Genomic DNA, 12,337 nt, shown 5'->3' with positions numbered 1-12,337 from the left:
TTATGAAAGTAAATATATGTTAATTTTGTACACATGATAAGTCATGTTTACGCTTGACAGTGATGAACCAAAAGGAAAAACCAAGGAGGCACAGGAAGGACTGAAAGAGAACACAATGGCAGTTAGTGTGAAAAGCAAATTTAAATGCTAGGTCTATCGTGGAACATGTAACCCATATTTAATTTGCCAGGAGGACACACAGCTGTAATGATTCTAGAACCTAGGTTCGGGGGCTGCCAAGATGCATTCACTTCCATAGTTCCAATGATTCTCTTGGGCAACCAGTGGAAGTCACCCTTGCCACTCCATGAGCTGCTAGCCCTAGAGACTGAGATGCCAACAGTGGCCAGTCTGAGAAAGACAACTTATCCTGGATTTAGCAACAGATTCTAGTAGGAGTGGCTTTTAAATGATCTTCAGTCTCCTGTCTCTTTAAAGTGATCCTTGGTACCTCAAACAAATTTACTCTCCCAGGTAAAAGCAAAAAGATCTGCCAAACAGTGTTTCTGTGAAATCCTCCACAGTATCGGTGCTCCACAGTTCTTTCAAAGACCAGTTCCTTTGATTAACTGAATCAAACCTCTCCCCGGTTAGGTATAAGAGCCTGTGTAAAGGTGCCTGGGTGACTCAGTCGGTTAAGCATCCAGCTCTTGATTTCGGCTCAGATCATGATCTCAGACTCCTGAGATCAAGTCCTTCATCTGGCTCCATGCCCGGAATGGAGCCTGCCTAAGATTCTCCCTGCCCCTCCACCCCTCCCCCGATAGCACACTCACTCTCAAAAAGAAGCATGTGTGTACCAAGTTTCACCCCTCTACCTGGTCATCTTGGACACATTTTGCTGTGTTCCGATTCTCCCTGGCCTTCAATGATTGTTTCTCCCTCCTTTAAATAGTCTGACGTGGTGTTGCAGTTAGAATCAACTGTTGCCCTTCCACCGGCTTCTGAATTCCAGGGTTGTCAGCACTGAACTCAAGAAAGTTCCTAACAGGGGCGCCTGGGTGGCGCAGTCGGTTAAGCGTCCGACTTCAGCCAGGTCACGATCTCGCGGTCCGTGAGTTCGAGCCCCGCGTCAGGCTCTGGGCTGATGGCTCAGAGCCTGGAGCCTGTTTCCGATTCTGTGTCTCCCTCTCTCTCTGCCCCTCCCCCGTTCATGCTCTGTCTCTCTCTGTCCCCAAAATAAATACAAACGTTGAAAAAAAAAAAAAAAAAAATTAAAAAAAAAAAAAAAAGAAAGTTCCTAACAGATCTCTCTCCAGTGTTGCCAAGAACAAAAAACCCCACTCTCTTAGTGTTGCACAAGAACCAAAAACCCACTGTCAGGCCGGGAAGAGTTCAAAGCTCCTTGTTAGAACTATATATGTTAAGTTGAAATAATGGATTCTGAGCTGAGAATCAGTTTTCTATTTTGTCAAGGTGATTTAGGATGAAAACTGTCAGGACTAAGTTCCCCTTATTTTGTATGATTGGGATAAACTACCCAGGTTTTCATATTAATATATATTTATGTTACAGAAAAAAAATACTTATTACTCATCCTTTCACTCGAAACTATGAGTGTCCAGCATCCTGCTAGATCCTGAAAATACAGTGAACAAAATAAACACAAACGCTGTCGTAAGAACATCTACATTGTGATACTTACCTGAAAATAATCTAGCACGTTTTAAATCTTTAATGACAAAACATACTTAGTAAGCTGAAATACATAGGAAATGAATACACCCTAATAAACACCATAGGAATTCTTGACCATTTAAATCTTTCCACAAATCATGAACATGTAATACTTTTCAGCAATATTGGGCACTGAATTATTTGCTGTTCACTGAAAAGTGCTAGTGTTTTACTTTTAAAATTACTATCACCATGCATATGCAGAGCCCATCAAAATGTACTAACAGCTTGAAAAGAACTTCTTGCCAAGGGTGAGAGTAATAAAATTCTGGCCAGCAAAATTTTCATGCTAAGAATGAAAAACCACAGCACACATTGACTTCAAAAGTAGTATATTGTACTATAAATATATCAAAAATATTACTCTTTCTAGCACGTAAGATAATTTATCGTTCCCAAACAATTGATGGCTTCTGTATAAGGAACATGCGAATACATGAACAATTTTCTTATCAAAATGGAGCCCAGAATATGTACAAACATTTAGGGGGGAAAGTTCATTCTTGATTTTAACATGCATGTGTACAAAGAAATAGACATATCTACTCAATAGACATGGACAAAAAGTTACATTTAGCAAAGGCAAAAAGGTAAACAAAAAAAAATCCCGCTAGGCCCTTTTTCTGCTTGACAAACAATGCAGAAAGTTACCAAAGTAACAAGAGGACACAAAAACCACACTTCAAACAGACAAACTGCTTGTCAGTATTAGGACTTGAGTTGACAAACAGGTTTAATCCACTTGCTCAAAGGTCATGCTGTCAAGGTAAAGGATGAACATCTTCAACTACTGAAGTAGGCTGGCTGTCATTCTGAGGGGGCAGTGGCACCTCCCCCGCTTCCAAAGGGGTCACTTCGTCAGATCCTCTCACAGGAGGAAGTTCACTGTCTGTCTCTTCTTCATCAGGGGACAGGGCATCGGACAATTCATTTGACATGAGAACCTGCAAAGATTCTGTCCCATCTTCAACATCCACCTGAATACCCAAAGCTTTAAGAATGTCACGTTTGCACATGGGGCACGTCCCATGGGCCAGAATCCAGGGGTCAATGCAACTCTTGTGGAAAAAGTGTTTACAAGTGAGAATACGAACTGTATCGTTAGGCTTATAGAGTTCAAAGCAAACTACGCAGCTATCTCCATTTGGACTGATTTCCTCATCCCCCTCTTTCAGAACCCGAAGCTGCAGCTGGCCAAAGGCTTTCTTGAGATCAGTTGTTAACCGCTGCCATCTCCGGTTCTGAATCCTTGCTATCCAAAGTCTCCGAATACGATAAAAGATGAAATATGCTAAAGTAGCAGTTGTGACAATCACAAAAGAGACAAAATAGTGATTCACCCAGATGATGTGTTTCCTCCCCACCTCAACTATGACTGTAACGTGAACTCCCTTCTGAATTAAATGCAAAATCTCCACGCCCTTGAGGTTACCAATCATCACCACAACGATGTCTTCAAATGCCTGATGAGACATGGGAAAAACCTGATTGCCAGTTCCTGGAAAGTTGTAGATGATCACTCCGCCGGCTCCCTTCTCAATGGCCACCTTAATTTTCTGTGTGAAGGTACAACCACCTCGTTCAACAAGTGCAAGCCAGGTCTCTGAGTTCTTCAATCTGCTGAAACTGGTACTGGGATTACATGCATTTTGAGTTTTTCCATCAGGTGGCACGATAACTCCTGCCACTCTCTTCAAAGTGGAGCTTCTTCCAAACACTCCCGTTTCCCCCAACTCTGACAACATCCGATTCCCAACATGAAACGAGATGTTCATGTAAGCAGTCCAGACAGCACTGGCTCTGCAACAATTCTGACTAAGAAGCCAAAGAAAACTGAATTTCATAAGCCAGGAAGAGGCAGTTTTGTTTCTGTAAGCGCTAATCTTGAGTGGAGTCATCTTTCTCCCCACCTAGCGACTGAAGAACCAACCCAACAAAAAGATGTGGCTTCCACATCTGTGGGCAATCAGTCGAAAATAATAAAATGAGAAAAATCTTCAGGGTGAAAACAAGTTCCACGGTCTTCCGGCATGTTTTTGTAAGAAATTCTTAAAGAGGTCTTAGGAGGTTCAGATGTTTTATTAGAGAGAGGAAGAGAAACCCTTTAGATTGAAAAAGAAAAAAATCCCAGTCCCACTAATGTAACTCCAGATACTGTTTACAATTGGGTGATGTGATTATGACATAAAAGATAACACAGCCAATTAGATAAGAGCTTTGAATCTGCTGTCAACTTACTGACTTGAGAGTTTCAAATACTGTTATGGGTGATACCTAGGTTGTAAGATCAAGTCAATCCCTGAGCAACATATTAACAGGTATCACATTAAATCAGAAATATAAAATTCATACCACACACACACACACACACACACACACACACACACACACACACACACACACACCTGAAAGCATATGCAAGAAAGCCACAGCATTATCACTCTTCTTCACAAATCGAGAAAACATGCAACAAAATGGCAAGTTTAAAATAATTAGGAATTAGCATGAAGAACAATTATGTGGTAAAAGCAATGAGCGTTACTACCATTTCTCACTCACGTGATCACAATAGATTTTTTATTTATCACATAAAGCACTGTACTAAGTTTATTTAACAACTGCTTGCTCAGATTCGTTGGTTTGATTTGGTTTTGATTTTTAAAAGGAGGGTATCCTGTTAGATTACTTTAGCCTCGCTTGTCTCACTCTTACGTTGCCTATCCATAGGGATGACAGCAGTAAAGAACTTTAATCTCTTTTCTCTGCAGACACTGACATCTGTTACTGATCTAACAATATTTTGAGGGAAGAGAGGAAGAGTATAAGGGGAAACAATTCTGTTTAGCAGTCTTCTCATCATTCATTTTAAAAAGGCAACTATTGATTTTAATAAAACATCAAGGTCCCTCATTTAGATTAACACCAACAGCAGTGTTAAAGGTCACAGATGCTTTGAACAAAACATTTGCTAAAATCAAACATCCCTGATAGAAACTGCCCTTCCCCATCCCCACATACGCTATCAGTTCTGCCTATATTTTTGCTCCACTTCTATCACTGGCACAAAAGGACTTCATACCAAAGTGACTTGTGGACTAACAAACATGGACAGCCCCTGGTGTAGGGGCATACACTTTCATGAGGGTATCTCTCAGTGGTTCTTATCCACTGGCTAGGAAAGCAAGAATTTTTACCTTGAACACAAATGTCTGTCCTTACAACAAAGGATGCTGAGAGAAAGTTTTGGCTGGGTCTCACCAGGGCTAAGGGAGCTAGTTGTTCTTATGAAATGTGAGTCAACAAAACTTGAGGCAGGGAAGAAGAACAGGGTCCTACAGGCCCAACCCAAGCGGCATAAAAACAAATACTATTGAGTAAACTTCAGCTCCCAAGAGTGAATTTTCTTTTCCAAAGGCCACTAACCTGATTGTATTTCCATACAACCCACTCTTCAAAATGTGTAGTACATAGTGTGTACATCCATAAAGTGCCATCTAAGTTGATACCAATGGTGTAGCATTTCATCCAGAGAGATTTTAGTCAAACACAAAACCCAAATCTTTCAGCCTCTCCATTGTTACACAGAAGTATTTGTGTTTATCTACTCAGAATTTTTTTTTAATTTTTTTTTCAACGTTTATTTATTTTGGGACAGAGAGAGACAGAGCATGAACGGGGGAGGGGCAGAGAGAGAGGGAGACACAGAATCGGAAACAGGCTCCAGGCTCTGAGCCATCAGCCCAGAGCCTGACGCGGGGCTCGAACTCACGGACCGCGAGATGGTGACCTGGCTGAAGTCGGACGCTTAACCGACTGTGCCACCCAGGCGCCCCTCTACTCAGAATTTTTAAAGGCAGCCGAACAAAATTTCAGCTCCACTCTAGAACTGTGTCAAAATGCCCAAGCAGAAACACACTCACCACCATTTTAAGAAAACAAAAGCACTTACTAAGGTTAATTCTAGAAGAGAAATCTGCTACCAGAGCTAATTCACTAGGCTAGGCTAACTAGGCTCTGACAAACAAAAGAGATATTTTTTTTGTGATGCTTTCCTTAAATGAGGTCTATAATAATTTAAAATATTTTAGTTACCTAACCAGAGGTGTTGTCATCCAAAGCAATTACTTAGAACTCATGATCTACCCAGTGCCTTTGGAAACCAGAGTTCCTATTGATTAACCATGGAGAATTAAATCAAGGTCTAATTATATAATGATTTTATCTTTTTAAGTAAGCTCTATGCCCAACTTGGGGCCTGAACTCACAACCCTGAGATTAAGAGTTGCATGCTCTATTGGCTGAGCCATCCAGGCGTCCCTATAATGAAATTTATTTAATAGAGATTTTAGGTATCAAAAACAGAGTGTTATGCTAAGTGAAATAAGTCATACAGAGAAAGACAGATACCATATGTTTTCACTCTTATGTGGATCCTGAGAAATTGAACAGAAGACCAAGACCATGGGGTAGGGGAAGGAAAAAAAAAAAGAGAGAGAGAGAGGGAGGGAGCCAAACCATAAGAGACTCTTAAAAACTGAAAATAAACTGAGGGTTGATGGAGGGTGGGAGGGAGGGGAAAGTGGGTGATGGGCATTGAGGAGGGCACCTGTTGGGGATGAGCACTGGGTGTTGTATGGAAACCAATTTGACAATTTCATAATTTAAAAACCCATAGAAATAATAAAATGAATCTAAAAAAGAAACTTTAAAATATCATGCCTAATTCTCTATAGCCTCAACACCAAAATCATTTTAATTTGAAGATAAAACTAATTTGCTTTTAAACATATACTGATGTTCTTATTTGGATAAAGACAAAAAAGTCTAACAACTTAATAGAAAAACAACAAGTTCAAATAGCTGGCATGATATGGAGTTTTATTTTAAAAATGCAACTTTCATCCTCTTCAGTGCTTAGGTAGAGAAGATGGAGTTTCTCTCTACATAAAGTACTACATGAAAATTCATTTAATTTTAACCTTTGGAAAGACTCAGTTACATCTTCAGAAGACTGTCTGGGTTGAAGTTTTCAGAATGTCACACTTGCACATGGGGCATGTCCTGTGTGCTAAAAGCCAGGGGTCAATGCACGTCTTATGGAAAAAATGTTTGCAAGTTAAAATACGTACTACATCTTGGGGTTTGTAGATGTCAAAGCAAACAACACAACTGTCTTCGTTTGGATCTAGTTCCTTATCCCCCTCCTTGAGCACTCGCAGTTGAAGCTGACCGATAGCTTTCTTCACATCTGCTTTCATCTGTCTTCGCCTCCTGGTGGAAGAATTGGGCACCCTAGGTCTCCAAGCACAGTACAAGAAAAGGTAGGCAACTGTGGCAGCCAGGAAGGTAAAGAGAGACATGACATAATGGCTCAGCCATGGCATGTGCATTCTTCCCACCTCAATGATGATCGTCACGTAGACTCCTTTCTGAATCAAATGCAAAAGTTCCATGCCTTTCAAGTTGCCTATCATTACTGCAACTATATTTTCCGTTCCCTGGTGAGACATGGGAAATACTTTGTTACCCGTACCTGGATAATTATAGATGATCACCCCATTTGCTCCCTTCTCTGCTGCCACGTTGATTTTATGTGTAAAAGTACAGCCTCCCCGTTCAATGAGGGCCAACCAAGAGTCTGCTTGTTCAGGTCTGCTGAAGTTGGTCATAGGATTACAAGCATTCTGATTCCATCCTTCAGGAAGTACCGCCACACCAGACACCCTTTCCAAAGGAGAATGATTTCCAAACACTCCACTCTCTCCTAATTCAGATATAATCCGATTTCCCACCTGAAATGTTATATTCAGGTGGGCTGTCCAAATGGCTTTTCCTTTTGAGCCAGAAAGGCTAAGTAGTAGAAAGATGCTAAGCCTCAATAGTTGAGATGAAACAGAACTATGAGTTGAAGGAGTAATTCTAAGTAGGCTCATTCCTCCATTTGCCTCTTAACTGACAAACCAAAAACAAAACATCAGTTGTAAAAAAAAAAAAAAAAAAAAAAAAAAATAGCAAAGAAGCTAACTTCAATTGTTGGCAGCAGATAATTAAAGCACATAAATGGAAAAAAGTCTGTGTTGATCAGAGGTATGTTCCTCCCTCCAGCATTTTTATTTTTGGTAGATTATCTTTCTTGTAATGAAACAGAACAAGAGTTGTTATTAGTACAATGTGATTTCAAGCAAATTATGACTTCCTCAGGGGGATATTGTGACATCAGAGGTAGTTAAGCCAATCCAGGAGTTGATATTAGTGCACTGCATGCTGAAATTCTATTGGCCAAAAAACCACCAAGCAAGGACTCAATATAACAATTTGGATAAACTGTAAAGCAATAAACAGGCAAGTTTTTGTTTTTAAGCCCGGAGTTTCTTTCCTAGTTCTGGATAGAGTGAAAACTGCCTAATACCACTCTATATTCATTGTTTTTCTGTCTGTTAAGCAAAGTAGAAATCATTCATGTATTCGTGCATGTGGCTGGCCAGTCCCCAGTTCTCATGCATGGTTCCATGCTACCCAATATGCTAATCTACGGGCAGCAGGAACAAATCATTTCTACTCTCTTTCAAAATTAAATGCTTATCTCAGATTCAACATGAGGACAATAAACATGTTGTAAGCCTGATACATTGCCAACTCACAAGGCAAATTCAACTTTTCACTAAAATTGCTACTAAGAATCTATGTGCTAGGCAAACACTAAGCACGGATCATACATTGGAGGCAAAAACAGACAGGCACCTACTGTGTGGAGCTTACTATCTAGCGAGGACAGATTTATATATATGTATATACATATATATTTATATTTATATATAAATATATATATAAATCTATATTATATAAATATATATGTTATATATTTGTTTTTGAGAAGAGAGAGAGTGCAAGCAGGGAAGGAGCAGAGAGAGAGGGAGACAGAATCTGAAGCAGGCTCTAGGCTGAGCTGATGCACAGAGCCTGAGGCAGGGCTCAAACTCGTGAATGGTGAGATCATGACCTGAACCGAAGTCGGATGCTTAATCAACTGAGCCATTCAGGCACCCCTAGTGAGGACACATTTTAAACAAACACACACAAACATGTAGCTGCAAGTTGATAGGGTCGCTGAAAGGAAAACACTCTATCCGAAGAATATAAAAGGACACAAATTTGATTAGAGGTCCAAGGCATTGCTCCCCAAGGAAGTGGTACTTAGTGCCACTAAGACTTGAAAGATAAATCAGAATTACCTGAGCTGAGAATAGTATTTCAGGCAGAGGAAATGGCAGTTTCAAGACCCTAACACAGGAAAGAACACAGCAAATGAAAGGATCTGAAGCAATGTGTGTTTGGCAAAACAGGAGAAGAGAGGGCAAAAGGTAATGAGGGAGGAAGGCAAACAGCAATCAGCGTGCAGGGTTGTAAATGTTACACCAGGATTTTGGATTGGGTCCCAAGGACAAAAGAAACACACCAAAGGGGTTGCAAGGTGGGGAGGTGGACTTATAAACATTTCAAGATATAGACACGTGATCAAGCACACTCTGGCTGTCTCATGCGGGGAGCGGGTTGGAGGAGAAGAGTGGTGAGGGGAGCTTAGGTAGACAGTGGCTTGGACTCCTGAAATAGTAGTAAACATGCAGAGGCACAGACAAGTCAGTCACTTCAAAGGTTGAATTAACAGATCTGGTAACTGGAAGGGTAGTAGCGGGTGGAGGAAAGGAGGACCACAATGGCCACAAATCACTGTTAGTTTATTGCTGCAAACCATGGCATCCTTAGTGCTTTAAAGATCCTTTAATGCTTATTTGCTTTAATTTTAAGTCTCACCTGAAGTCTGTTTCAAAGATTCAATAAACAGGCAACACTCAAACATTTATCATTTTCATTATATAGAATGTAGCCTAAGCCCCAGGCATACCGTAACGCCCTCGGGATACAAAAGGGACAAAAAAAAAAATTTGAGGCATGTTGACAATTTTGCCGTTTTGACAAAAGCATTTAGTTGTACTCCTTGTAATATTTAATATTCACTTATAAAAATAAAATTGGAAACCATGAAACTTGTCTCATCATTCAGTTCACATCTGGACTATTATGAAGACACACAGAACATGGACTCTTCCTAGCTTCAAATCATGTCAAGTGCTGGCCCATTAACGTTGACCAGGTGAAGCCTTACTAGGAAGACCATTTACATCATCACATTAGGTGCTGTAGGATTATTTAACATTTGGATTTTAAGAAGTAATTCTCTAAGTCATGGGACTAAAAGGCACAGAGTAAGCAACATAGTCAATCGTATTGTGACAGCATTGTAGGGTGACAGATAGCAGCTACCACACTTGTGGGCCGAACATCACGTATAAACTTGTCCAATCACTATGCATATACCTGAAAATACGTAACACTTTGTGTCAACTACACCTGGAAAACACACAACTTCAAACATGAATTCCTTCTTTCTATTAAAAAAAAAAAATCACTAAGTTGTGGAGACCTAATGCACAGCCTGGTGACTACAGGAAAGAATGCTGTATACTCAACATTTGCCAAAAAAGTAGATCTCAAGTGTCCTCATCACACACACAAATGGAAACTATGTGAGGGGATGGATAGGTTAACTAGTTTGTGATCGATTTCAAAACGTACACGTACCAAAGCATCACATTGTACACCTTACACATGTGTAATTTTTGTCCATTTGTCAATACCTCAGTAAATCTGGTTAAAAAATTCTAACTTTGTTTTGGTTTGCTAATTCTTAAGGGTAAACAGTTTAAACAGGAACTATATTCTGACTCAGTAACACATCTCAAATTCAAGGTCCTGTGGTTGAAAAATGATTTGAGAATTTTACCAATTCATTGTATTTTTCTCACTACAAGGTAAGGGGATTAAGGCAATGACAGAACTTGCTGGAGTCCCAGAATACACGCAACTATCAGAAACAACTGTTTATCTCCAACACAGTGGTTTCCAAATAGGGGACAATTTTCCCTTCCAGGGGATATTTGTCTGCTCCTGAAGACATTTTCGACTGCCACGATGACAGAATACTATTGGCATGTACTGGTAGAGGCCAGGGATGCTTTTAAAAATTCCAAAGTGTACATGGATAGCCCAGTTAAATAATTATCTGGTCCAAAATGTCAATGCTGAGGCTAATAAACTAATAGAACAGGCTTGTGAGGAAGGAACCAACACAAAACTTACTTCTCCATGGGATATCTGAGCTCTTATCATAAATTAAGCTTTTATAATTGCCAATATATCAATAACGATCCCCTTTACTGGTGCTCTCCCACCAAAGGAAAAAGGTACAAACTGCCACGTGAGTAGGTAAACAACACAGCAGCTACAGGCTCTAAATTCCTTTTACCCAAAGGAATGATATTTAAATAATCATTAACCACAACAAACATGTAATACACACTATACACTGACAAGGGCTAGAGCCTGTATCACAAGGAACACAACACGGCCCCTCTATTAAGGAGGTCATCATCTAGGTAGTAGAAAAGTGTTATGCACAAATCAGAAATAGGCATCTCTGTATCTTAACTTTCAGGTTCCACCTAAAATGTTAAGAAGGTTATAATTTTCATTACTCAAATTTCCAGAAATCTCCACCCCGAGGACAGAAATAGCCAAATGCATTCACTCAGCATTGCCCACATAGTATCTGTAAGATACAGGCAATACTGAAGAAACTTTAATAAATGATTCCACAAGTCACAGTATCCAGGGCTATGATATTCGAGATCTCTAAGAATCCACAAAACACACTGGATTCACTTAAAGTTTGAAAACTATGTAAGTTTTCTGCCAGTAACTAAATGCATACTAGGATTTGGCAAGAACAGAATATTAAAAGGCAGAATTACATCAACTTAAAATTATATATTTTATTGTAAATTAAGTTCTCATAATGTATTTTCTCATTTTCTCTCATAAGTTAATCACTACTCACATATTCTCAGACATATGCAATAAAAAAAATTTTTAATATACAAATGCTTTCTCCTCTTAATATTCTTGAACACAGAAAGGAGTTCTGAATATGCTTAAATGAAAGACAATAAATTTTTTAAATAACATGAAGTTGGGAATTACCTGGATAGTCAAGTACTATGTACTAGAACAGGTACAGATACATGAAAACCCCAAAATTTACTCAGGCTCTTCATTATTCCTTATATTAACCAATTTAATGACTTTCAAAGTCATTAAAGGCTCTGGTAATTAAGTATATTAGTAGACACTTGTTTTTCTCTGTACATGTGAGGTTTTTGTTTTTTTCGGGGGAAGGTCAGACAGCATGTGCATAAGCAGGGGGAGGGTCACAGAAAGGGGTACAGTGCTCATAGGAGCAAGTTCGATGTGGGGGCTCGGACTCACAAACCATGAGATCATGACCTGAGCTGAAGACCAACAGTACCACACAGGTGCCCCCAAAGCAGACACATTTTAAATCACCACATGACCAACCACCATTTCTTCACTAACGTAAGCCAGGATTACTATTTCTATTTACTGGCATGCCTAACAGATGCAGGAGGAAAGTTTAGTTAGTGTAGGAGCACCAAAGCTCCAAGAAGCCACCATGACATGGAGGACGGGGAATGCTAACCTTACTCAAACACTTAACAGTGTTGGCTCAAAAGAGCTTGTGTGA

At 39.8% G+C, this 12,337-nt stretch overlaps 3 protein-coding genes across 17 annotated transcripts in view; all 3 read right to left on the bottom strand.

Moving 5' to 3' along the window:
* CADPS2 (calcium dependent secretion activator 2) overlaps positions 1-12,337 on the bottom strand; it is a 553,951-nt gene that overhangs the window by 382,245 nt on the left and 159,369 nt on the right. The window lies entirely within an intron of this gene.
* On the bottom strand, positions 2,393-3,994 carry RNF133 (ring finger protein 133). The gene has a single exon (XM_025929581.2). The coding sequence runs from the start codon at positions 3,573-3,575 to the stop codon at positions 2,439-2,441; it is 1,137 nt and encodes a 378-aa protein (XP_025785366.1). The 5' UTR covers positions 3,576-3,994; the 3' UTR covers positions 2,393-2,438.
* On the bottom strand, positions 6,539-8,288 carry RNF148 (ring finger protein 148). Its single transcript, XM_025929582.2, has one exon. The coding sequence runs from the start codon at positions 7,608-7,610 to the stop codon at positions 6,681-6,683; it is 930 nt and encodes a 309-aa protein (XP_025785367.1). The 5' UTR covers positions 7,611-8,288; the 3' UTR covers positions 6,539-6,680.

The sequence above is a fragment of the Puma concolor genome, chromosome A2, assembly GCF_028749965.1.
Source record: "Puma concolor isolate L17-30 chromosome A2, mPumCon1.1.hap2, whole genome shotgun sequence".
NCBI lineage: Eukaryota > Metazoa > Chordata > Mammalia > Carnivora > Felidae > Puma > Puma concolor.
This window is presented reverse-complemented; position numbering and strand designations above follow the sequence as displayed.